This window comes from Aphelocoma coerulescens, chromosome 12 (genome assembly GCF_041296385.1).
Source record: "Aphelocoma coerulescens isolate FSJ_1873_10779 chromosome 12, UR_Acoe_1.0, whole genome shotgun sequence".
Taxonomy (NCBI): Eukaryota; Metazoa; Chordata; class Aves; order Passeriformes; family Corvidae; genus Aphelocoma; species Aphelocoma coerulescens.
Genome location: NC_091026.1, coordinates 12,276,167 through 12,303,367, shown reverse-complemented (window position 1 = coordinate 12,303,367; position 27,201 = coordinate 12,276,167). Strand labels below are relative to the sequence as shown.

Below are 27,201 nucleotides of genomic sequence, written 5' to 3'. Positions count from 1 at the left end.
CTTCTCCTCACACAAATGAAGCCTGTCCACATATGCTGTGCTCGGACAGTCACTTCCAACCTATTTGCAACCATCCCTCACTTCCACCAGCCCCAGCCTTGTGTGCTTGTGCCAGCACAGACAGCTCTTTGGAAAGGGGGGATGAGAGGGAGCAGACAAGGTGACAAAAGCCCCAAGGAACACTCCAGCCATAGGAAGAGAAGAGCTGAGTAGCGCTTTACTTCTGCTCCCCAGCATGGCTGCTCTTGGGAAACAGGAGCAGACTAGGGCATGACTTCCCATGGGACCTGCTCTCCTCTCCTGCTGATCCACACACCTGGTTAGGGGCAGGGGGAAAACAGCAGAAGGAAGGCGAGACTTCAGCTGAGGGAGCAGGGAAAGCAAGACTGGGACTCAGAGGCAGCTGTTCCAAGCTCTCCAGCCTAAAACGATCCTTGCTGTGGTGCCTCTGCGACATGCCAGTGGTTCCCAGAGAGATTAAGACATTCCTCAAAGGTCACTCCAAGGGCACAGTGCGAACCTTCCCCATAAAAAATTCTCTTTAATCTTCCAGCGCCTGGGCTGGCTATAAATTGGCACAGCTCATCTGAATGGAAGTGTTAACCACCCACAGCCAACAGCTTCGGTCCGGAAACAGCAGCAAGAGGATATGGTGGGAGGCCTATAAACAGCAAGTGATGCCGAGGCAGCCAACCAGGCCGCTGTTTACTGTGTCTGATAATAAAGAGAAGCCAGAGGGCAAAAAAAGGCAACAACATATCTAAACACATTAGCGATGCTTTTTGGCAACCTAATTAGGACGTGGAACTCGCAAACCTGCTAGCATTTAAAATAAGCTCCATGAAGGCAGGACTTACTTGCACCCGAGTACAGGATCTCAGATGTCACACGCAGAGGTAAGCGAGGGCGTGCAGCAGTTAGGTCCCGTGTCTTGTGGCTCTCACACCTCTTTACAGGGCAGATTTTGTATTTGGGTTTTTGGGTTTGTTTCATGGAGTGAGACTCTCCAAGGCACAGGGTCAAGCAGCCAGCCACTGCTCCACACCAAGCCCTGCAGACCAGCTGCAGCACTTCACCCTGAACAGTTCACCGCGGAGGCAGGTCGCGCTTCCTTGCCAAATCCACAGCACTCTGCCCCGCTACACTTCCTACAGCCTGCCCGCTCGCCTGCAGCTCGGGGTGCGGGATGCGAGGAGGCTGTCAAAGCCCCAGCTCGAAGTAAGGCCTGACAAGCCCCACACAAGCACAAGAAGTAGGCTGTGAAAAGCATACCTTCATCGAGCTGCTGCCAGTGAAGATGCAAAGTGGGAACTTAAATGGAATTAAAAGAAAAAAATCATACTGTGTCGGGCTGTGAAAAACTGGGATAAAACCACAATGGAGTCCTGAGCAAACAGGGCTGATGCAGAGCAGACAGAGGGTGGAGGCTCTGGGTTAAGATCAACACAACACCCCTGGGAACTCTTCATCCTTTCAATACAGTGCCTGGTCCCAGCACCTTCAGTTGAGCAGTCCCCAGCCGCCAAGCAACCCACAGCTTTAGTGAATAGCGGAACAGGGCAGATCACCCACAGGAGAAGCACCACCACTCTTCTCCTCCTTTTGAATCCACTGCCCCAAGCAGTCACTCTCCAAACTGCGTAAGCCTAAGGCCTATCAAATTTGATTCATGTTTCTCTACTGAATTCCCTATTCTGACGTCAGATCCAGCTCCGAGGGCAGCAACAACTTGCTGGTGATTAGCAGTGACCAAGCACAGCCAGGCTCAGGACACAGTAAAGCAGTCACTATTCAGATGCTCATCCTTGAGTCCCTTCTCCCTTGCCCGTCTCCAAACTACTGCAGGAGCAACTCAGTGTGTCCTCAGGAAAGAAGAGCAAATTCTGGCCAGGCCATGTCCGACATCTCTTGCAATATTTTCATCTGTCAATTCATGGATCTTGTAGCTTCACCCTAACTTGAAGGCAGCTGCTCTGCTCTGTTCAGCAGCACAGCATGCAGCCACATGAGACAGAGAGCCAGGGCAGGCAGCCTGTCTCTCACAGGAGACATGGGTTTTCATGTGGCTTGCATTCTGCCTCCAAAGCACGTACTCATATCTCAGTAAGGGCCCAAGCATCTGGCAGCACAGCTCTTGCATTGCTTGCTAGCAGCAGCCCCTGATCTGCCATTTCAGTTTCTTGATGGAGAGTTTGCAGCCTGAAGGCACAAACCAAGATTCTCCTCTAATAGCAATTAAAGCGCATCTCCAGTCTTTCAAGCTTCCAGAGGTGGATTTTTATTTGGGGAGGAACATTTGCCTCCCAGCCATTTCGCATGGCAGGATGTGGCAGGACGCACCGTCTCTGTGGCTCTGCACTGGTCAGGCATAGCACCTGAAAATGATGCTGCACAAGGCCAGACAAAATTTGGGTTACAGAAGGAAAGTCCTTCTCTTACTCCAGCAGGGATCTGACCCCAGTTGGGAGATGTAGGTGAGCAAAATCCAAAAGCAAGAAAATCTGGGTTACCAGTCCTGTCCTGACAAACATGAATCCTCAACCACACTCAATTATGACCAAATTCAGCATCTTCAAGGAAGAGAGAAAAACCTCTTCTTCCTACAGAAAGCAAAATGCTCCCCCATCATTAGGCAGAAAAAGTGCCATTTTCTTTCTGTGTTCAGCATAAGCAAAGAGTGCTGAGGGACTGAGTTTGTGCATAGAAAACACAAGGCAGAGAAGATGGAACAGTTTGTTATGGGCTCCCAGGCTTCTCCAAAAGTGCCAGAGTGATAAAGTTGCAGTGCTCGCAGGCAGCCAAGAGACCCAAGGAGAGATCCTGCATTTGAGACACTTACAGGCAAGTGCTAGAGAACTCATCCGGGAAGCTGCAAGGGAGAGAGGCGTCTGTGTTCAGGATTGCCTGCTCCCGAATACTGCCACACCCTGTCACCATCTGCCAGCTGCCAAAGTCTGTGGAAACGGAAGATCCGGGCAGAGAATGGTCCGCCGATCTGGGGCAGAGAGAGAGGGAGACGGCTCCATCAGTCAGATCATTCAGCCACATGCTTTTTGCTGGCGCTAGTGCCAGGGACCTGCCGGGTGGACGGCCAGCAGCGCCTGTGCCAGCACTGTTGACACTCAGGGACCATGGTGCAACATGCAGCTCTGGCTGGGCCCCAGACCCAGCCTTTCCTTTGAAAGCAAAGGGAGAGCCAAGCTGGCCGGGGCCAACAAAGCAGCAGGAGCACACCGGGAGCTGGACAGGAGAGAGCCAGCATGAAGCAGATGGCCATGCAGAACTGAGAAACCCAGTAGAGAGATGGAACAGCACATCCTGCCCTGAATCCTTCACAGATGTGAAAGTTGTGCTGTACAAAGGACATTCCCCTGTTGCTTGTTGTAGCTGTTAGCACATCCCAGGGCAGCAGGGCAAATCAAGGCTGTGACTTGGTTAGTGCTGGGAAAGACTTAGAGATCATTGTCCTGGCAGCAGTTAGAAAGCAGATCATTCCTGAGCCATTACCACCAGATCTGAACAGAGCCAACGCTCAAGGCATACCCAGAACACCTACCCCCAGCACCTGAACATCTCTTCATTTCTGTGTTAAAGAAAGGGCTGTGCCAAAAATCAGGTGACAAAACATCCTTAGGACAGGCTAAATAGCTGAGGAAGGATAATTGTTTGATGTATGCAACCTCCCACCAGGAAAGAAAGAAGCATGAAACATGGTAAGTGAATCTGAGGAGTCCCTCCAAAATCTCAGAGAAGAGGGCACAATCACTTGAGACAAACCCAGAGCTCTTGGCTTCCAAGGGAGCAAGCAATTACTGTGCCTTGCTGCACAGCAGAGTGTACATAGCTGGAAGCACAGCCTGTGGCAGAGCTGCTCAATTACACACTACCAAGATCTTCTGGATAATTTATCTGAGTTCTGCTGGGCAGAGAGCAGTGCTCCAGCTCCCGCTCTGCTGGGCCAGGTACTTGCACGCTGTCTTCACAGCTAAGAATAGCAGTGGCGCACTGCAGCTGCTCCCCAAGGGACCAGGAGAACAGCCAGAAAGACAGGCTCTCCCACAGCAAGAAGGACCTGAGCTAGACTGGAAGGCAAGAATGGGACGAGATGCACAGCAGGAAACATATCTGCAATCTCAATCTAATTCCAGGACTGCCATTTAATTAGTCTGATCAATACAGCCAAGGTTGAGCAGTGGGAAATGTGGTCCTGAGCTGGCTGTGCAAGCACAGAAGGGGAGTCACACAATTCCCTGTATATCAGCTTCCCATCACAGCTGCAGTTTGGGGGTAATATCCCTGTCTAGCAGTTCAGGCTCCTAAAGGGCATGACAGCAGATATCAGGAAGAGCAGAACTTCACCTGTCTCACACAGACCTTGTTCTTTGGCTGCTCAGTGAACAAAGGAGTGAGGGTCAGAGTGTTGGGAGAACCTCATCTTGCAAAATGGTGCTTTTCCTGGGGCATGTAATGCCAAAGTAAAAATGAGGGCACTTCGCTGAAAGCAAAAGTGCAGCATATACTGTTAGAGAGACCTTCAGATCAGACAGGGATATCTTTCCCTGGAAAGCAAGGAATTTGTAAGGGAAGGGGGAGCAGCTGTTCAGTGACATCTACTTCTCTCTGTGCCTTTGGAAGATAAAGTGGAGGAAGTCAGTGTGAAGGAGAGCAGGCAGAGTGTTTGGGCCCAGAGCACGATACCATGATGGAAGCACAGTGCGAACAGTGCAGGATGCCAGGGAGAAGCATGGAGGAATACTGCTTCAGTGCAGAGTGAAGAGGAATATGTCACATCCCTGAGAGCACAGCACAGCCAGACAGGAAAAACAGGAGTGTCACACATGGTGACAAGAAATTGAGCTAAAGGGGTAAAGAGATCTGTAGGCAATGGGCTCAGGCTGAAAGTAGGCAGGAACAGGATTCTGCCAGAAAAAGCAGTGAGTTGCTGAACAGAGGGCAGGTTTGTGGCCAGTTAGAAACAAAGGTTTTGGAGAGGGCAAGCATGAATGGCAGAGGAGGGCCTGGACTTATAGTGTAGGATCTCCAGGTGAAGGTACAAAGAACTGAGCAGAGTTCTGCAGCTTCTGCAAAGGGAGAGGAGTATCTGGAGCCTGCCCAGGAGACTCTGCCCACATGGCAAGCCATGATCCAGGGCACCAGGGATAGCAAAAATGTCCCTCTGCCCAATATCATCAACCACACCAGTCAGATAAGTCTGTGCTAAAGAAGGTGAACAGAAAATTGTTTTCTGCTTTGGGTGTGTGGCCTCAGCTTCCAGTTGCTAGTCACCTTCCATGCTTGTCAGCTAAGATTAGACTGATCTTACACCACCTCTTGGATCAAATAATCTCTTGAATCCTGCCATGTACAGGCAGATAAAAGCACTGTGTATCTCCTGCAAGACTGACTCAGTGACTCTCTAGTCCTCCAGGCCTTCCTGCGCTCCCCAACCCTGTCAAGCAGCTGTGCAAACTTAGTAAGGTTTCATCTAACCCAACACACTGTGGTCTAGGAGTTCCAGGCAGTAAATCCCAAGTCTTGCCTCCAGGCAGCAGAACAAACACCTGTCGAGTAATTGAATAAACTGATTGACTCTGCAAAGAGTCTAGTTTATTTCTTTCCTGGCCCAGAGATCTGAGCCTGGTCAGCAGAGCTAAGATATCGTGGCAGACCTTCCCCTCTATCCCCAAAGCCTTCTTAAGGAGGCTCCTGAGGAAGTGTCATCTTGAGCAGCCTCAAGAGACAGCAGGGGCCAAGCCTGGGAAGACACAGCATGGGAAATTTTGTGTTTGCACTGAAACAGCAGCAGAGCTTCTTAAAAGTTGAGCTTGGCTTGAGACCCAAGACCAGATGTCTGGGGTGACTGCACCCCAATGCAATCCAGTCAATGCTAGAGGTGAAAGTCTTCCTGGAATTTCTACCTTGAATATTTCTTGTCAAGTCTTACTGCAGAGGCCCCAAAAGAGCTTCAGTGAGGCCCTTGGAACAAGCTGGAACTGCTGGGATACCAGAACCAGTTCCCAAGTCTTTAAGAGCAGCATGCCTGCATTACATGACAGCCATGCCAGAGAGGCTGGCTAGGAGAGAGGGCAGCAGAGTCCTGGGAAGCAGCCGGACAATGACAGCAAAGCTGACATGGTTAGAGAGATGAGATACAGCCAGTCTTCAAGTTGCTGTCTCTGCCACAGACATCTAATGGCAGACAGAAAAAGAATCAAAGTGAGCTTCACACACCCACCTCTTCAGGCCCACGAGTGGGAAGAAACTCCCTCAAAAGTGCAAGATTAACTAAATTAGATTAGCAAAACAGAGATGAGCTGCAAGCTGTTCCTTCACACAAGGAGGGACCTCTTGCAGGCCATAAACTGGCAGCTCCTAACCTGGAATGGTTCCTTTTAATTAGGTCAGTGCTTCCCATGCAACATGCTGCACAAGACAGTATTTCAGAGCACATGGACACTCGCCTGCCAGAGAAGAGCCAATACCGGAGGCAGAGCAACAGTCAGGGATCCTTCCCTTTCTTAATACGTAACTGAAATGAGAGCTGAGTGCCAACAGCTAGGCTCCCATCCTGCCCTGTGCTGCCACCGCTCACCTGACGTATTTCCACACACCTAGGACTATTTGGGAAGCAGCTCATTTGCCAGCATATGCTCTGTGCCTCAAACTGAAGCATTAAGTAGGTTCTGTATGTGCAGGCAGACTGTGGCAACCTGGAGTAAAGGGCAGCCCTTCCCACCTTTGCGTGGGAAATGTTGGCAAGCAGTATGGCACTCTGCCAAGAACTGGGAGCCCTGGCTGAATTCCAGGCAGTTATCTACAGGCTGGGATAGTGCCCGAGCAGCCCCTTCTCTGTGAGCACCATTTCTGATTGCAGCACATAGTCATGGACCAGCCAGCAAGCCCATTTTGTGGCATGGTCGTGCAATAATTCCAGAAAACATTCCTGTAAACAATTCCTCTCCTGCTGTGGTCACTACCCCAAGTTGTCACACTGCAGATACACCTTCTGAGCGAGGTGGCTGTAAGGAGCAAGACACACAGTGCACACAGTCTCACTACCTACAAAACACCCAAAGCCAAGGGGCAGCAGCTTCTCTGCCCCACTCTGCTCTCACTGTGCTCCCTCCAGACCCACAGCTGAGCCATCTGCAGCCTTAATAAGTAAAATAAGGAAGGTCTCTGTGACTGCTGGTCAAAGCAGATCCTCCACAATTTAACTCCTCCAGCTCTTGACTCTCTAGGTCACAGTACTTTGGATTTTGTTTAATTGACTTAGCAAAAGCACATTCAACCAAAGATTATCCAGCTGCTAATCCACATTAGTGCTATGTAGACACATGATAAAACCCTGACACAGATACAGAATTTTTCTGCAGTGTCATGGGACGCTTAAGACTGCTAGTGTCAAATGCAAATACAGGAAAAGGTTTGCAAACTGCAACCCCCTCACAGGCAGGGGGTTCAATTTGAGGCACAGTGACTGCCATACTCAGAGCTCTCTGTAGAACAAGCAGCACGTCTTCTCCTACTCTGCAAATAGTCTATGCAGTATTTTCCTGTGTGTTTGTCCTCCACAGATGTGCTCTTACCAACGCGTTGGAATAAGATAGAAAGACTGACAGGAATTGCTTTTGTACTGCTTTGCCTAACAAGAACCATCCTGGGATTTACAGGTACCCAGGACCTCTGGATCAGAGCAAGATTCACAAGATGGGCTGGTAATGTGACAGCAGCAGCCTGTTGACATTGCCTGGCCAGGAGAGCAGTTTGGCTCCTAATGTCTGACTGGGCATTTTTATGTCCTTCTTTTAGGACAGCTCAGCTCCCCTCTCAGGCCCTGCTCACGTCTCTTGCTGATTTGCCCTCCTGTTCACTCCAGAGCTCCCCTGACTGCCAGCACTTGGACTGGGCTGTTGACCTGAACTACCTGAAGGATACCTGCTGGCATTGCACAAGCAACCATTTTAACCACTGCAGCAGCAGTTGAGGAAAGTGTTTTGTTGCTATGGCCACGCAAACAGAGGATTATGAAGTCAAGTACAGTGGTTTCTTCATCTCAAGAGCCTTGGGTGTTGACCTGCCAGCAGCACTGCAGGAATAAAGGTATTTTTGGCATCCTGATCAGTCTCTGTGCTCCTGCTTATCCATCTTAGTAGCACAATTTTTCAGGAAGTGAAGAGAAAATTTACCTCTTCCTTCTACCACAGATACAGTTCTCCACCCAAAATGGGACCCATTGTTTCCTTCAGGGCAGAAAATGGTGGCTGAAGGTACTGTGTTATCTACCAGACCAAAAACTACCACAGTTGAAACAGGGAGACCAAAGGCCAAGTGGAATGTCAAAACCTCTTTCTGGAAAAAACACACCACGCTTAGAACCCAGAAATTGCAACCCATGACAGTGTCTGATAAGGGAACCCTAACCCTCGCTATGGTGCTCTTCTGCCTACTCTTGTTTCTCCTCTTTGCTCTTGCAGAGCAGTCTGGCTGAAGCATTACAAGCTGCTTCTTCCCGAGCATTGCTGCAAGCTTGCTACCAGCAAGCACGGAACAGCCTGTCAGGCCTTGGGAATGGCATGGGACCACACACAGGAATTGTGGCGCTACCATTGTGAACAAAGCAGTTCCCAAGGCAAGCTGTTTTCTTTCCAGTATTTTCTTCTCTTCTTGGGAGATTCTTTTCATCTTACAGAGAATGCAGAGGTGGGCCCCAACAACAACTCAAACCCCTTCTATTGATGTCTTTCCCTGGGGAGAACAGTTAGCATCATTTATGAAAACTGTCAGACACTGGAATTTTTTTCTGGAATTGAGAGAAACTTGTTAAGAAAGTCTTATAAATTTTCAATGCTTTACTTGTTTGTCATTTTATTTTCCATATGATGAGAGAGTACTCAGATTTGGCTGGTGGCTGTTTCAGAAACACTAGAAAAAGACTCATCGGAAAACCTGCAGAGACTACACAAGCATTTGATGCTGTTAACAGCAACCTCTTATCTCAGAGTCTCTTTATTCCATGTTGGCCTAAACACATGGTGTTTGCTCCACAGGCTCTGTTCTTTTTTCCCTAGCCCAGCTCCCCAGTCAACTCTGCCCTATTGCAGCGTCACGCTCCAGAAGGGTGCCTCTGTTATGGCGTGAGATTAGGCTCAGGTCCAGGGTCCCCACACCCCAGCAGGAACACACAGCCTTCCAGGCAGAATCCTTTGCGCTGGCACAGTGCTCGCAGCTTGCTCCCAGCAGATTCCTACCTCTGCTTGCTACCAGCACCCAGTTTTTTTCCAACCAATCATCAGGAGGGTCAGCAGGTGAAAAGGGGGACAGTATAGATGCAGAGTGAGGTCTGCTTGGTTTGAAAAGCTTCCTTTCCCAAACACCACGGCCATTTCAAACCTGGTGGACGCGTCAGACAGAGAAAATGCTGTGAGCTGCATGCATGCAAGATGCAGAGATGTCAGAGCTCAGAGTTGAGGCATGCGCTGAGGACAGGCAGAACAGACAGCTGGCTGTTATCAGTACAGTTCCTCGCTCCTCTAGGGGCTGAGGCAGGAGTGTCTGTGGTTAATGGCCAGCACTTCAGACAAGGTCAGACTAGAGAGGAACAGGCCTCCCGAGGTTTGTCCACAGATACAAACACAGGTGCTCCAGTGTTTCCAGAGCCACACAAGTGTAGCCCTGCACTCCCTTTACCAGACACTCATTTTGCTGAGAAATGCTCTGCTCCATCCCATCTCACCTGGATCTGGGCACTTCTAGTGGGCTGCTTCCAATCCTCAGGAAGTTATCAGAATGGGTTGATGAGGAAGAGCTGGAGGACTTAACTTCAACCATTCCTGTGGAAGACAGCCTGTCTTCAGACTGCTGTGCCCTGCTCCAGAGCACGGCTTGTGGTGATGATGCACAGCTCTTCCTCCTGTGGGATAGAGGACGTGGGTGAGAAAGCTGACTTTTCTATGTACTCCAACTAGGAAGCCTTTCCACCACAGGATGGATTTTAGCCCAGCAGCTACAAGCTCTTGTTTCCACTGAACCCGCCCTCCTCCCTCCCAAGGAGTCATGAGTCACGGGTAACTGCTCAGTGAGAGGGGTACACTGAGCTCAACCCATCTTAGCCCATTCTTTTATAGATCACCATCCACGTGACCTGGAAATCAGAGACGGGAGAATACATCAGCCCACACACACACAGTGATTGCTTTGTTTAGTCTAGCAGCAAAAATGCCTTGAGCAAGGGGCCTCCCAGCGGGGAAAGACCATTTCAATCTGCTCGAACTCCACAGTGCGTATCAGCCCAGGTGGGCGTTCGTGCGCACCGAGGGCAACAGGGACACACCACCAGTGTTATTTTCCCTTTTAGCAATTCCCTTTGGGCACCACTGACCACACTTCTGACCACGTGCTTACAGCTGACAGTCACTCCAGATGTAGGTACACTTCAGTTCCCTCTCTGTCTACGCTGACAGCCCAAACTGCTTTGGCTTCTTTCCTAGCCAGCACATTCAGACTCAGTCATGATTCACTGTCCATTGCTGCATCAGGCCTTAGCTCACAGTACTATCCAACTACATGCTGAACAGGCACACATTTGGGACTAATTCACATCACTGCTGCTCCACGTTCAGAAGATTTTCCTTCTTATGTCCGTTGTTTAGTTTTGTTTTTTCCCTAGAAGAGTCCCAAGAATTTCCCCCATTCCAAGACCACTGAACTGAACAAAGAGCTCCCTATGTACAAAAGTAAAAAAGAAAAATTCTAAAGCAAACAAACTCAAGGCAAAAAAGATGTTATTCTTCCTAAAACATGGAAGGGTATCTCAGCTTTGAGATCTCAAGCACTGTCAGCAAGTGCAGCTAAAGACAGGCTCATTGTACAGTGGAAAGCGCGATATCCTCTCTTGATTTCTTGAAGGGTGTCCACCCTCAAACATCACACCACAGCCTCTCTTAAGCATTATTCATCTCATGTTATCATAGCTGCCAACATCTCCAAGTACAGCCTGCAGAAACAGGTTTGAACAGCTAAAAATCAAATGCCTCTCCCTGCACAGAGACTGTGAGGCCACCTGTTTTCAGGGCAACACAACAAAGTACATCCCCCCCTCTCCCTTGTAGCAAGCCCTACGTATTCTCCAGACTACAGAGCCAGAATAGCCTGCACTAAAACATCCATGATCAGTCCCTTTGCTGAGCACTCATGGCAAGGCTCACAACCTTCCCCTTTCCCAAGCTCATGCCCCCCAGCACAGCCTAAATCATCCCTTTGGAGCAGCTGCTAGCCCAACGCAGCCTGATGTCTTTCACAGAAATAAAAGCAAACCAGAGTTAGGAAACATGTTACAAAATCCAGCCCTGATCCACACAAGTGCAGCTGATCTCCTCCAGCATGCCCTGGTCACTTCACATCTTGTGAAAAGCACACATAAGTTCTATGCAGCAGAATCAAGTCTGTATGTCCTGAGCACTCAGAGCAACATAAATGCTTCCAGGTCACTACCCTGAAGCCCTGCAAGTGGAAAGTTGTTCTCTACTTGATGCAGTAGCTTTGATGTGGATAGGTAGGCTCTGTGTGTTAGAGGACTCCGTGTTGCTCACTTGGCAAACAGTTTGGGACTCTCCATCTCCATTTTGTGATTCTGAAGGGATATTCTCCCTTCCCTTCTCAGCACTTTAAACTGAATATACAATGTACTTCAGAAAGGCTGCTGCCACTAGCATGGCTGCAAGCTCGGTCCCAGAGGACTTCAAATGCCTCCAGCACAACCCAGATTTAATTTAAAATAATTGCAATATAAAATAGCCTTTTCACATGTGCTGAGGGAGAGGAGAGAAAAATTAAACTGAGAGGGGCAACCCTGCAGCAAGGCTCTGAAATCCCCAAACAGCACCAGAAACTCCACAAGCAAGCACAACACCTGTCCCAGAGTAGCAGAGTTGCCAGGCACCTTCCCCACTCCCAGACAGCCAGCTGCATCCCCAGGCAAGTTCTATGTGACCCTCTATCAAGAGGCAGTACTGAAAATTCTGTATTCTCCCCTGGAAGTGTCTCTAAGCAGTGCTGCAGGCAGGAACCTGCTTTCAGCTCACACACCTCATGCTGGTAGAGGGGCTAAAATTTAGAGGGGATTCTTGGCCACCCAGCCCAACTCCCACTAACTGCAGACGCTCCCCCTGTATAATGTCTTTCATAAACTCTGATTAGGCTTCATTTTAGGGCAGCTGAACCATCTCCACTTTTCCCTGGGGAGGCTGCTGTCAAATGTAATTTTTCTGATAGTTTGGAACCATCTTTTAAAAGTAATGAAATCCTTTGTGGATGAAGTTTAACAGTGAAACTGGTGAAAATGAAACAAATGTTTCTCGTCTATGTACAAACTCTCATCTATGTACAATCTTAGAAGCATCCCTGCAGAAGCCTGACAGCCTTTTAACATGGGGAGGCCTCCAGTTTTTGGTGCAGAAGCTATGGAGTACAAATTGCAGCAGAGCTTCTGACAGCCAAATTCCTCCCCCCACTGTCAGGAATCCATGTTACAGAGAACAGACCTGGAGGACAAGACACTTCAGAAATATTTTTTCTATCAGGCTCAGAGCCTGCCCCTTTTGCTCAGCCCACTGAGTGGTTATCTCCTCACCATGCTGCTTGAGCCTGTGCTCCTGCTGGCATCAGCTCCACTGCTTCATAGGTAAAGCTCCCAGTTGCTCCAGGGGAACTTTCCATCCCTAGGGAGAAGTCACTGCTCAGGCTTGTGGTGCTGCCTCGGTCTTTCTGCTCTAGAGAAAAGAAAACAGAACTACCTGAAGACCAGCTTGGTCTCACTCACTTTCTCTCCCTTTAAGCAATACACTTCCCTGTGCCCTGTGTTCTTGTGAGGCCCCAAAGACAGCACACCCATTTGGGATCATCCTGAAGCTGGGCACCCAAGCTCACAAGCAATGAACCATTACCAGCACCCACGGGCACTGATGCTTGACAGCAGCACTCACTGAGCATGCAGATCTCTTCCAGGGTGAAGCCAGGTGACAAACTCTTCCTTCTGGGGAAGGAAAGACAAAGTTATCTCAGGCACACTTCAGGGCTGTGTGGAGGCTCGCCATAGCCAGGTCTCTGTCACACACAGCAGATCAGAGCAGTGGGGAATTAGCTATGCAGGGGCAGAGGGGAGGGGATGGGCCAGTGTGCACTGTCTGACTCCTAACAGTCCCAACCCAAACCTCCTATGCTTTGAGAAGGTGGCAACAGGCAACACTGCACATAATGTGCTTATTCAGAGCATCCAGGGTGGGCTTTGCCTCCTTCTGTCCCTCCTGAAATAAGAAGGGTTTATGGTGGGCAGTCTGTTAAAAACCAGCCACCCCCTCTGTCCCCACCAGTGCCTGATGGAGCTTGCTGTGCAGCCTGCTTGAGCCAGAGCACACATCTCTGGGTTCATCCGTGCTAAAGCACGGACAGTCATTAAGCAGAGAGCACATTTCAGCATGGACAGTTTTTCAGAGCACAACGTGGCACCTCACAAGCCTCGGCCCCGTTTTGCAGCCTTCAGAGTGCAGAATAAATTAAAGAAAACTGGGCCAGGACACCAGGGCTTCCATCTCCCCAAAGAAGCAGCACTAACAAGCTCCCTGGCTCTGTAGCCCATGCAGCAGCAAGCACAGGCTCCTTACCTCTGTGACTTCAGAGCAGAGAACTCCTCAGAGGTGATGTGCTTCAGAAAATTGAAGCAGAAAAAGAAAATCTGAGCAAAGGGAAAGAGAAGAGCGGTTCAGGAATGAACCCGAGGCTCCATGCAGCCTCTTATCTTGGTGAGGAGGTGCTGGCAGGAAGGAGATAGCAAAAAATCTGCAGCTACCAGCCTCCAGCGTGCCATGGGCTGCCACCATCCCATCCTGGGCCTTCTCTTCCATGTTAAACTGCCCCTCTGCTCCCTGCCACGGGGAGGCCCAGAAAAGAAGGGGAACAAGTCTCCTTATCAATGCCTTGCACACATGCTGCAAGCCCACAGCAGGTACTTATGCCATCAGTACAGAATGGAACAGAGATGGCAGCAGCTGCTTATACACTCAGGTAAGCAGCAAACCCAGCAGGACTTCCAGAGTTAGAGCCACATGCTCCACCTCAGCAGCAGACCTGTACCACATCTGGAAGCACGAGGTACCTACAGCATTTGCAGCCCCAAGCTTGTGCCCTGCCACACCCCACTCTGCATCATTCACCCCACTGTGCCCCTGCCACCCCACCCACCCATGCAGAGCCGTGCCCTTCTCCTGGGAGAAGTGGGGAGCAGGGAGTGCCAGAGGCAGCCAGGCACCCCCTCTCCTGCTGCAGCTACTGACTCCACCCATGACCAAGCAGGCACCAGAGCAGAGCTGCCAGGCTTGAACACCAGGAAAGAAAGGAATAGGAGGAATGATACTAAAACAGGGATTTTGTACCCCTGAAAGATGGAAAATAGGCCAGGGTCCTGCCTCTGCTGTTTGAAGGCAGAAGATTCCTTAGCAAGGTGAGAGTTTGAGGAGCAGGGGAATAGCAACAGAGTTAGACACACACCCCATCTCTTTTCTATTCAGAAATGATATTACACTATACTGCAGCTATAGTCAGAGCAATCTTTTTTTGCTGTTAAACAGTGAAAGATTTTGAAGAGTATTAGTTCCACTAATTTTAAGTGCATCCCAGACCCGTATGTGCACCCACAGACACATCCCACCAAATTCACACACTGGAACCAACACAAGCTGCTCCATGAGCCTGTGATGACATGCAAGCCACACACAGCTGCAGCACCCAGGCAGGATGGCTGGCACTCAGGACAAGCACAAAAGACTATCCAGCTTTATTTTCAAGGAGTCACACATCCTTCTCACTGCTGAGCTGAACAGCAAGTCCTAGCACCCTCTAATGTGGGGCCTGAACACTAATGGCACAGGAGGGAAACTGGCAGGAGTGACCCCTCCCCTCCAACAAAACTGTAGCCTGAGAGAGAAGCAACCCCACAACTTTTGCATCACAAAGTGACAGGGCAAGGCTCTTACCTCATATTTCCAGCACCTGAACAATCTTTTTAGAGCCTGGCCACACCACTGATACTAGCAGGAGCAAGCAGTGAAGGCTGCTACCTTAAACAGGTATCCTGAGAACACAAAGCAGTGCTCAGCCACTGCCCCAGACCCAACACTCACCTCTTCTCCTTTACTGAGTCGATCGACTAACATGTGCCTGGAAAGAGAGCAAGGGAAGCTCAGTCACATGCCAGAATCAGAAGAGTACAAGCTGTCAGGAATAGCCACATGCCTGAGCCCTCAGGTAAAAAAAGGCATCAGCCCTTCTTGTCCCAGCTCATTGGGAGCTGCTCAAACATCAACCTTTGGCTGTGAACAAACATCAAAGATGACCCCTCAAGGCTTCTCCCCTGTTGCACAGGGATGCACATGCAAGTGAAACTTATCATTCCTACCCAAAGAGAAACCAGTCATAGGCCACTGTCAGGTAGAGAATCTCAGATGGCTCCAGGGACGTGTGGATCAGCCCATCCTGCAAAGCAAAAGACACAGCCTTCAGGCAGCAGCCCTGGGAAGTGGAACCTGGGAATTCATGATCTGCTGAGAACTGTCACAGTGATCCAGGGTACCCATCTTCCTCTACACCTGCCTGTGACAGCATGTCTGAAGAAACATTAGGAACATTAACAGCTCCACCACCACTTCCTGGCGACGGTCACTCACCCTCCAAGCAATGAGCCCCAGAAGCAGAGGAGGTCAGCCAGGTACTCACAGCCCATAAGGAGAGGCGCAATAAGGAGATGAAGAGAGGCGTTCGATCCCAGCCGGAGATACAGTGCACCAGGAGCCCACTGTCATCTGTTCCAGGCAGGGGTAGGACAGAGAAGGAAAAAAAAGCATGTTGCAATGAGAGCAATGACTTCTTTATGGCAAATCTGTAGAGACAAGCTACTCTCTGTCCCCACAGCCCAGACTCAAGAGCAGAGCTCAGCCAGAACATTCTGTCTTGAATACAGCAGCCAACAAATTGCTCAGAGTGTCCTGGGTTGTCAGCAGCACCAGCTGATGTGCTGTCCTGGTCCTGACAGCTGCTCAGGACACAGAGTCATCAGGTATGAACATCACTTTACTACCCCGAACATACACCTACCCAGCTGCAACTCACTATCATAATTTATTTCTACACTGGTGAGAAAACAGCTCCAACTGAACATTTTTTCAGTCTCACTAACCTTCCTGCTGCACACTGAGCAGAGGCACACACAAAGCACAAATCCTACACCCTACAGAAAACCTGCAGTGTGTCCCAACACAGCTAGTGCAGGCGAGTGTAGCTGGCCATGCTGTCAGAACCAGCCACAGCTCCATCCATCAGTGTTGGGTCATGGCGCCCAGAGGGAATGGGATGCCACACAGGGCAACAGACACTCAGAGACAAAGAGTTGGGGTGTTCGTGATGAAAGGGGCTCTTAAATGGCACTGAATGAGATCCTGTGTTGGGGGGACAAAATACAGGTAACCAGCAAAACAAGAGCATGAGTCAAAAAGGAAAGAAACAATGTTTCTTCTCTTCACATTTAAAGTAGTAAAACAACAGGCTAAGTTTTCAGATATCCCTTCATGTTCAGGAAGAAAGGGTTTTCAAAGAATCAGCAAGTCCCTCTCTAAGATAGGAGCTGGAGTTCTGAGATGGTAGGACCATCACCCTGTTTTGAAAGGAGAGAATTAAAAGTGACTTCTGTATTGGGAGCTGATCCACAATGGCACTAATACCATCAGCTGTTCTTGCAGGGACAGTGACTGCTCCAGTTACGCTGCTGGGAGCAAGGTGTTTGCCTTACCATCACTATTGATAATGGAGATCAGCAGCTTCAGGTAGTTCTGTGTCTGTTGTATGAGGTCCCAGCTCTGCAGAAAGAGGAATGTTGACGGTAAGGGTCTGCCCACAGCAAAAGGCTGCTCTGCAGTTCAGAGCTGCTCTATCCAGAACAGCAGCAAAGCAGAAATAACCACGTGGCCATTCCTCAAAGTGACACACTTCCCCTTTGTATCAATCTCCCCATCCTCTGCAAAAGGCACTCTGGAACAAGATACCAGGTAGGCAAATAAAGCATTAAAGACCATCTCTGCTGTCTTCCTGGCTGGCAGAGGAGCTGCTTTGCCTGCAGCCCCAAAGCTCCAAGCAGCCCATGCTCAGAGCACTGACCCACTTCTGCCCACGTGCACTTTACCAAGTGGCTGAGCCACATTCCAGCCACGTGTGTAATGCCAGCAGCATGATGGGATGTGCAGGCCAAGGCCAGCAGCCTGTTTCCACAACCCAAGCACTTTGCTCAATACCCCGTGGTCCCTGAAAATGTCCCTGGCAGGCTGCTAGCAGAGGGCTGACCTTCACCCACCCTCCGGCCAGGCACTGGACTTCTGCAGTGACCCCCAAGTAGCAGCAGAACTACAGAAGGGCTCTGAACTCAGAGAACTCCAGCACTACAAGACATACAGGTGAGAAACATCAGAACAAGCCCAAGCTTGTCACTTGACTATCACGTCATGAGAAGATGTGGGGAATTTCAGTGGTTTGATCAGAATCAGAACTAGCTCAAGGGAAATAAGACAGCACTGGCAAGGAAAAAGCAAGAGTGGGACACATTTCATGGCAGAAGTGTTAGTGGTGTAAGTGACCATAAGCAACAGAACCCTCACTGCGTGCTTGCATGTGTGCACATCTGTGTGTAACCACACTGAAGACTAGTGTCAGACAAAGAACATATTGCTCAGCCATGAAGCCTGCAGAGTCACAAAAGAGCAGGGAAACAGGGAACATAGTCAGCCTGCAGAAGAAAAACACATAATTACAAAATCTTTTGTCTGCCCAATTCAATCCATCTTCTGCTTATTTTAGAAGGCATCATCCAATTATCCAGTCTGATCTCTATACCACGAACAAGAAAGTTTTCTTCAGTTGCCCCAAGTACAGCCTGAAGCTTGCATTTGGCAAGATCTTTGCCCAGAAAAGCATCTCAAACAGGGGTGACAGCTCATTTCTCCTTTGGCAGCATGTTCCAGCAGATTATCCTCAAAAATAACATGCAAGACTGCTTTTCCTTATCTGAAGGTCTGATTTCAGATGCAGATATTGCTTCCTGTGCAGCCCTTCTTCCCCAGAGTCAAGAGCGATTTAGAATTAGTATTTTCCCCTTACAAAGGTACTTACACATTAATCAAGTCAACCCTCCATCACCTTAGTGATTAGCTAAACAGACTGAGAACTTCAGCTTTGAGTGAAGCATGTTCTCCAGTCCTCAAATCATTTCTGCATCTATTTATTACACCCTCTTCAATTTTTAATATCCTTTTAAAAATACTGGCTGTTCAGTATTCTAGTGAACAAGTTTCTAGCCACACACAAGCTGTAGTTCTATTAGTTCTGCTTCAACTTTTCTGTGATTCTGCTTATGCTGGCACTTGAACAGTATTTACATCACTGACAACAAACACTGGCACAGCACAGGGAGCTCTGTGGTTCTGTGGTGCTTCCAGCCACAGGGCACAGTAACGTGACATGCTCCAGCACAGCCAATCCCCACAAAACCTGGTAGATCCACTGATGTGTGAAATGGAGCACACTAATCAGTAGTATAAGGTGATACTTCCTGGTGTGAACAAAGGTAAACTTTGAAGCTTGAGCAAACAGAAGAGTTCAATTACTGTTTGCCATGCTGTCAGCAATAAGGAGTGGAGATCTGCCATGGTTGGTTATGATTCCCTACTCCTCTCCCATAGGAAGGCACCTTGCACACCCATGAAGAAGGTGCCCAGTCCCTCGGCTCTGCTCACAGAGGAGAAGGTTGACCTCTCTCAAGACTCCCCACAGCCAAGGAAGTCTGCCCAGGGTAGGCCAGTGCCGAGCTGAGACTGAGAACAGGTAACACTGCTTTCTGTTTCCTGCCTTGTTCCTTACCTTTGTTAGTGGCCTATCTCCCTAATGGATTGCAAATTTTTGGAAGCTACACCAAAAGGTTTGACTTTACAGTCAGCTGCCTCGGGGCACAGCAAGCCATGGAGCTTTTGGGTACAGGATTTCCAATGCTGTTCTGAGCTGTCAAGCAGCCTCACCCCCACTGAGATGGTATGAAGTGAGCCAGATTACAGCAATAGGAGCAAGTCAGATTTCAAATCTCTCCTGATCCTTCCTGAATACATCCCTGACCTCCCACAGAGACATCCACTTTGCTCACCTGGTACTCACTCCAATCAATATTCAGAGATTGGGTCAGAGAGACTGGGATACTTAAAGGAGCATCTACATAGTCCTGTAAAAAACCCAAACACAGCTGGTCAGAGGAAAGTCATGACTTGAAGGGAATGAGTTCCAGAAAAAACCAAGACAACAAATGCCACATGGTGCATTACAAAAAAATCAAACATCTCAGCAAAGCATCTTTGTATGCAAAATCCTGAAGCTGTAAGAATAAACTCAGACTCTTGCAAGGACTCATGGACAAGAGGAGCTTTTATGTCCTCCCAACAGTGAAAGTTGGGCATAGTAGTCTCTGAATTTCTGTAGGACTGCCCCACTCAACCATCCCCTCAGCAGGAGACAGAATATGAAGAAAGAACTGAGAACTGAGGCTATCAATGAGATCAGAATTCAAAACTGGGAGCAATCCATACCTTCCATGAGAGGTCAATCATCCTACACTTCAGGATAACGATTCATTTATTTTACATATGAATCAATAATTTAGTACATTCCCTATCTGTTTTGTTTGTCCTGTTGATTTCCTCCTTGTGATCAGAAATAGGCCCATGACATACACACCATCACTGAGGAACTGGAAGGCAAGACTTAGGCCCAGTAAAACACAAAGCTCTCAGTTTTGTTACATCCATGTACCTGTTTCCAGTTAAATATGAGACCTTCAGCTGTATAATCCCGGTCTTTGTAGTCCTTAAAAAATTCACAGCCTGCAAGAAAGAGAGATAATGAACAACGATTCAGCTAACTGGTATCTAACAAGTGAAGTGCCCTGTGGGACTAGGAGTGCTGGCAGCCCCAGGCTCCAGAAATCCAAACCAATCAAAACTGCTGCCTGTGGGAAGAGAAGAGCAGTAATCTTGAGTACACTGTGCAGCACGGCCTCCAGCAACAACAGCCCAGGGCACTTAGCAGTACAGACACTCACACAGCAAAGGGCAAACTCCAAACACAGCAAATGGGGAGCTTGAGGGACTGATTTCATTTTTTCCCGAACAAGAGGTTTCAGCAAGGAGCTATGTTTTGCAGGGCCATGGACTTTTGCACAGATCTAAGGCATCAGCTTGACATGCTGAGTGAGAAGGAACCACCAAAAGAAGGCGTTGGCAGAGGCCTGGAGAAAGCCAGTTTTCATAGGGCATCTGCTGCAGGTAACAAGAAATGGCTCTGTTAGAGGTGGCTGTGATTTCTCTCACATTTCAGTCTTCTCTTTCAAACCCATCTGAAGGAAAGGGGTACAAAGCCACTTCCAAGCTTTCCCCCAAGCTCTCCCCTCCTGAAATGTGTCCTTTGGCTTGGCCCTTCTCAAACAACTATTTAAGTCTCTGCTGCAAGCCGCAGTCACTTAGTCACAGCTGAGCAGCACCATTAGCACTGCGGCTGCCTGGAGGCTACACAAAACACCTCTCCCAGTGTGCTGTGCACACCTCAGCAGTGCCACAGTGCCCACACTACCCAGATACCCCTGTGCCAGGCACAGAACACAGAGAGAGATTACCACCCTGCAAGTCACAAGTAACTTCAATGGAAAAAAAACCCAAGAAAAGAATCTTTGTGCAAGGATAGGACTAATCCTCAAATATGCAGTCAGGACACAATCTGTCAGTTGAGATTTAACTCCAATTAAACAATGACTTCATGCAAAGAATGGGGGATTATGGCATAACTGTTGGCATCCACAAATACCAAAAGCTTCTACAGATACCCCATTTTAACCCAAGTCCTTCACTCCAGACAGTTCTTACTCTTCACTTGGTAAAATCTGTCTGGACACCTGAGCATAAAAAGCGGTGGTGAATGGAGCTAAATCCAGTTGGTGTCTGATCCCCAGGTTTTGTGGTGTTCCTCAGGGTTCAGCATTGGGGCCAGGCCTGTTTAATACCTTTACCGATTATCTGGATGAGGGGATCAAGTGCACCCTCAGCAAGGAGTGGAGTCACCAGCCCTGGAGGTATTTAAAAGACAGGCAGATGTGGCACTTGGGGACATGGTTTAGTGGGAGCCTGGGCAGCACTGAGTTAATGATTGGACTCAATGATCTTAAAGGTCTTTTCCAACCAAAACAATTCTGTGGTTCTGTTTGGATGCTGTCTTGCTCACCTAAGGCGACAGTATCTTAGAATAACTTCAGAAACAAATTACAAAACAAAAATTCTTTCAATGCAACCCTGGAAACATCAATAAGAATGTATCACGGCATTTGGCCAGTCACTAGAGGGGTTGCTGATCCTTAGATGTGTATACCTTAGATTTAACAGAATGACAACATTTCCCCATGGACCAGCACTGCTGAAATCAGGCAACATCTGCAGGGAGCGTGTGCAGTTTTGTAAGGTTTACCTCTAGCGTGGCAGTGAAGAGCTGCTAAAAGAAAGCAGCTGTCCCAGAGGGCACAAGAGGAAGGACCATCACTGAATATTGCCTACCATATGCAGATCCCCATACAGAAACAACTCTGCAGCTTAACTCTATAGTCCCTTCCTCTCCATTCCTTACAGCACTACAGAAGACCTGTGGACACAGGCTTTCTCGTGTTCCAAGTCTGGTGATGTGCGCAGCAGCAACATATATCTGTGCTACATACTACAGAAACCAGGAAATACTCTTATTTCTGTATACTTTGGCAACCTGCATGCCAAACTCAACAGAAATCTTCATGCAGCTTCTCTGAATTGTCACTAATTTCTGTATAAAAGGAAAAACACCTTTAAAAACATGTTTAAGAGCAAAAACTAGCAATCAAGGAAAAGTCTGGGTCTGGATCATTCACCACAGGTTTCTGGGTTTTGTTTTTTCTCCTCCTCTCCCTTTCTTTGTGCACTAGGGAGAAAGAAGAGTCTGCAGACGGACCTCAAGCACAGCAGCCTTGCATCTGATCCTGTCGCCAAGCCTGACATCAGCAGGCAGGCAGGAATATTCAGTTCATCTGTAAAGAGTGCAAGTGACCCAGCAGTGGTTGCTAGGCACAGAGATGGATATAGCTGGGGAGACAGGCTGCGAAGGGCTGCCTCTGTCATACACTGCAGGCTCAGGTGAACTGTTCTGCTAGCACTGAGGATTTCTTACAGCAGAGCTCTGGAACACTAGACTAGAAATTACACTTAAGAATTGGGTTTTTACATAACAGAGAACAAGATATATATGTTGCATCAGGTGGTAGTTTGGACTTACAGTGATGTCAAAGGCCATCTTAACCAGCTCCACCTCTGGGACTTTTCCTCCGTGCTTGAATTAATAACGACTGCTGAGAAATTATTTTGCCACCTCAAAGAGTGCCTAATGCTGACTCACACTACCAGAGATTCCAGGTTCATTGCACTGTTCTCGGTTTAAAAGAGTTTTTCTCCAGAGGGAGCACAGGAAACATTCAGCAAGTCATGGTCATTTACATATACACACACAGAGTTATCTCCCTGTCCCCAGAAACGGATTGTCACCTGTCCCTTGGGAGTCCCTCTGACCATCATTCCTGTACCTGGATATGGGATGGAGAGAAGTGTGAAATCAGCATAACGTTGAGCTTTGTCCACCTTCTCAGAAGACGTCACACTGCACAGGACAAGAGGAGAACAGCAGATACTTACAGAGTGTTTTTCACACAGACATCAGCACCCAAAAAATTATTTGTTGTATCTCCCTGCGCTATGACTTGACACAGTAGTGAGCAGGGGCAGAACTTACTCAACACATCCACATAAACAGATACAGCCCAAAATCACTAAAGCTTTTCTCTGAGACAAGCAGGAGAAACATCTCCCTCTGTTCCTATACACAAGCAGAGGGCTCCTTTGCTGTCTCCCTTCTGAAGGGGTGACTATCTCATTACTATAAGCTGTACAGGGATAAAGCCACTCAGACTGCAGAAACAGAAGAAAACAGTTATTTTGCCCCCATTGATAAGAGTTTTCTCTGGCCTAAAACCTTGGTGTTTTCTTTACAGAATCAACTAACCTACCCTGCTATAGAACTCTTCCAGGGACTGCTCCCAGGATGCTGAGTGCATGCCTGACAGCAATTCACACATAAGGGCTACACTAGCTGCAAACCAAAGCCTGCACAAAAACAAATTAACCCAGACTCACTTCAAGCCAAATTTCACCTTCTTGTTTTCCACCATCAGGTCACAGATGTATCGGACAGACAGGTATCGAAGCAGCTTGATGTCATGCCCTCTGACCTTGTCAAACAGCTGGGAATCTGCATTTCTGCAAGAAAGAACGAGGCAAAGCAAGGTGAGCGTGTAAGAATGACCAAGTTGAGTCTGATTCTTCCCAGGTGAGCCACAGCTCTTCCCTGAACCACTTCTAGCCGTAAGTAACACAGCACGAGCCTTGTCTCCACAGGTCTGAGTCAGACTCTGCAAAGAACTGACACTACAAGTTTGTGCTCATGGTCCCTTGGCACATCTCACTCCGTTCTGCAACAAACCCCTAAGATACAACGCAATTTCTACAGCCTGGAGATGTATTTTTTGATGAAGTAAACACATCTGTGCCCTTCAAAAACCTTTTAAATGGCTCTACATATTCCTGTCTCCAGCCCTTCCCTCTGGCAATGTATTAGCAGGCTTCAGCTACATTAGGTTCAGCCAGCCATTAATATTCAAGACTCTTTTCCAAAAGCAAGGAAAGCAAGACCCTGAGCCTGGTGATGGGTCTCAAGTCTATGCCCAATACCCAAACTAGAAAAGAGCAGAAGTGAGTGGCTGAGCCAGTCAGCTTATGTCCAGACTCCCTTTTCCTCATCCCAGTGATGCATACAAACCTAAGTGCAGAGTCTTCCTCGGAAATGTCTTCTGCATCGGCCCAAGCATCATCAGAACCTCCTGCAAGAAAGACATTAAGAACTGAAGCTTTTGTAAACCGACTCAATCCCCAATCTGACAAGGTATGTATGCACACAAGAAGGTCATGGTTTGGTGCTTTCTCTTCACACCTAAATGTAGTTCCCCACATTTCCTCTTCCTGAAAAGCTTGTTTTCTAATGTAACCCACTCTTTCCTTGTCATTGTAAAGTACCTGGACAGGTGAAACCCATGACTGACAGCCAGAGGACACCACAAAAGTGGTATGCAGTGCTTTTTTAAGCCAAGCTTCAGCTCTCACACTACAGGCACCCACTACTCCCCTGAAGAGCTTTCCCTGGAGTCCAGTATATATCATCATTAGCAGCATTTGATTCCCAGTGATTAGTCAAGCAACAGCAAGTTCTAATCCTGTTTCCTCCACTATTCCCATCCCCAGTGTTCGGGAACTAGTACCCTGAATCCTTTGGGATGCCTTTATTTGCCTATATGTTTCCTGTAATAATTGAATTAATTGACTCTTCAGCCTCAAGTTCTTTTGTCACTGGTTCTTATAGGCTGTGGCACTGTCCTGTAGCACAGTCCGTGGAAACAGGACACGAGGTTTCAGTCTTTGCTCTGTTATGCTAAGCCTAATACAAGCAACCCATGCTAGAGCTCTCACTGGTCTTGGGAAGAGTTTGGCCTCATGTATGGGTCTCTGTCCCAGCACTGACCAGCCTCACCAGGCAGACAGTGACAAATGGCTCCTCACTCACCAGAGAAGATATAGTTGTAGCCAGTGCGCCCATAGAGCTCTCCCCAGCCGGCCAGTGTTGCTGATCTGCAAATATGCTGGAGGAAGATTTTTTTATTAATCACACAGGCTCCAGGAGTGTTTCCCTTATCAGGCCTATTTGCTGTCAGGTTCCATAGAAAGGGTTGGTACCTACAGCTATCACCTCTCAGCAGTCTGCCCTGCAACCCTGGTCCAGACTAAGTTTTCAAAATACAGCAAACTCCCAAGTGCCTTTATCTGTAGCTACTTTTAAAATTGCATTTTCATCTCCAGTTCTCCAATGCACTAATACAGTCAGTTCCTGCCAAGCTAGCAACACATGCTCTGTTAATACTCTGCTTGAGCCTTATTTCCACATTCCTCTGGATGAGATTATGGATGGTCCCAAGTCGACTCTGGGCAGTTCACGCCTGCAGAAAAAGGTCAGCAGATGTAGCCCACGATGGCTTCAGTCAAGCTAGATTAAAATTGTCACAGGTATGATTTTGCTATTCATACAGTGTTTCTAAATTCAACTAAGAAAACTGAATTAAGCTACTTAAATTCTAAATGAGACTATTCCTACAGGGCTTCAACACAGTTTAAGTAATTCGCATAAAAATGAATCTAATTTCACTTTCTTACAGATCCCCTTGCAGACAAGCCCACACATTCATAAGGCCATTTATGCAATCTTGCCTCCCCAGGGAACAGACAAAGGAAACTTCGCTGCAGAGAGAAAAGTTACTCAAAGGGAGCTGCTGGGAAGAGTAAGCGACAAACAGGGACAATAATTATCTTTCCCTGAAACTCCAAATATCTTTAGCACTTCAGAAGGGTCATACACAGGAGAAGAAAAAAAGTTAGCTCTTTGGTGCAAGGCTCGTGATGTGGTGGGGGAGAACAGCCTGAAGTGTTCACAGACAATTTACACAGCCTAGAGAACTAATGCTACCTGCTACTACAGGCTGCCTGCTTGTACCTAAGCACATATTTTTACAGCATTTGGAAAAGTGACAAGTGACTGAAGCCGTGGCTGCACAGTTCAAATGGCAGGCAGGAAGGTCATTTTCTCAGTAAAGACAGGTAACCCATGAAGCTTTACCTTTCCCTTGTACAGAATGACTGGGCAAACAAAGCGTCCTCTACACCTGGCCATCTTACTCCGGTTGATGAGGTCCTGCAGTTTGCCAACCTGCACAGTGCTCTCAAACCTAGTGGGCAGAGATTCAGGTCAGTATACAGAGCATCTTCTCACATGTCTTTCAGCAAAGCTGCCACAGACACCCTGGGCTGCAATCCCATCCCTTTCCCTAGAAGCCAGCTCTGAAGTTAGTAAGCATGAACACACCTCTTTGAGAACTGCTTCTGCTGCTGTACAACACATTTAGATGCTATTCTGTCTCCTTTATTTTGAAAGACCAATGCACAGTAGATGAAAGTATCAGGAACTGGCAATATGAGCACCATCAGTAGGGTCTGCCACAGACTAACACATGGATTACGAGGGAAGGACAGCCAGTGTCTACAAAAATACATGTTCTGTTTTCCTCATCACCTTTCCATCAAAAAGCAGCTCAGCACTACCCTCACAGTGAATTCACTATCAGAGTCATAGTTTTGCAAGAAAAAAAGAAATAGAATAGAAAATGAAGTCTTAACACTCCATGAACCTCAAGCATTTGTGTTGCCAGGTAATTAAACAACTAAATCAGCTAGGGGGTTGAGCAGGGTACTTAGATTAATGTCAGCTGCATCTGCATAACTAAATTTTGTTTGGTTTTCCCGTTGAAGTTAAAATAGAATCATATTTCATGCTGGAAGACATTTTGGAAACATGTTAAAATTGCTCCAGTTTGTCCAAGTATCAGCCCACATTTGACAGGAATCCAAACTAACTTCTGAACTACACAGACCTTCAGGAGGAACTGTCAATGCAGAGAGGACTAGAGTTGGAATTGGAGAAGCATCCAGAGTGATATATTAGAAAATAGGTGAAGTCTGGACATACAAAACTGCACGGCTATGCACCTGGAGATGATTAACAAGATTTTCCAGTTAGCCCTTTCCAGTAATGGAGCACAGTAAAAGAGCCAGATGAACTCCATGATCTCTGGATGCTAATACATGGTCAACATGGTAAACCTGAAAAAGGGGAAAAATAAGAACATGGGAAATTCCCTAAAGAGACGTAGAAGTACCACCATCACTGTGCAGAACACAGACTCTCAGCTGAGATAAAGCACCTGATTCTAGCGACCCACCCCTGCCTGAAAAGGCACAGGAAGATGAGTAGGATGGCCAAGGGACAGTCTATGCTGCAAGAGAAACCACCAAGGTCTGATGGGAAGAGCAGATGAAGATGAGCAGATGCACAGCAATATGTGCA

The 27,201-nt window shown here is 48.0% G+C and overlaps 1 protein-coding gene across 2 annotated transcripts in view; it reads right to left on the bottom strand.

Annotated features, from left to right (window-relative positions):
- Window positions 1-27,201, bottom strand: part of MTMR14 (myotubularin related protein 14) — a 31,623-nt gene that overhangs the window by 756 nt on the left and 3,666 nt on the right. The window contains exons 3-18 of one of the 2 annotated variants that reach the window (XM_069027669.1): window positions 25,918-26,026; window positions 24,814-24,889; window positions 24,016-24,076; window positions 23,334-23,456; window positions 22,727-22,800; window positions 19,891-19,961; window positions 19,232-19,306; window positions 16,838-16,904; window positions 15,769-15,854; window positions 15,452-15,528; window positions 15,177-15,213; window positions 13,662-13,732; window positions 12,984-13,033; window positions 12,632-12,770; window positions 9,737-9,913; window positions 2,840-2,995 (exon numbers count right to left, since the gene is read on the bottom strand). In XM_069027669.1, coding sequence (XP_068883770.1) covers window positions 2,840-2,995; window positions 9,737-9,913; window positions 12,632-12,770; window positions 12,984-13,033; window positions 13,662-13,732; window positions 15,177-15,213; window positions 15,452-15,528; window positions 15,769-15,854; window positions 16,838-16,904; window positions 19,232-19,306; window positions 19,891-19,961; window positions 22,727-22,800; window positions 23,334-23,456; window positions 24,016-24,076; window positions 24,814-24,889; window positions 25,918-26,026 — 1,449 coding nt within the window. The remainder of the gene's footprint in view (window positions 1-2,839; window positions 2,996-9,736; window positions 9,914-12,631; window positions 12,771-12,983; window positions 13,034-13,661; window positions 13,733-15,176; window positions 15,214-15,451; window positions 15,529-15,768; window positions 15,855-16,837; window positions 16,905-19,231; window positions 19,307-19,890; window positions 19,962-22,726; window positions 22,801-23,333; window positions 23,457-24,015; window positions 24,077-24,813; window positions 24,890-25,917; window positions 26,027-27,201) is intronic. The other variant, XM_069027670.1, reaches the window with a different exon arrangement.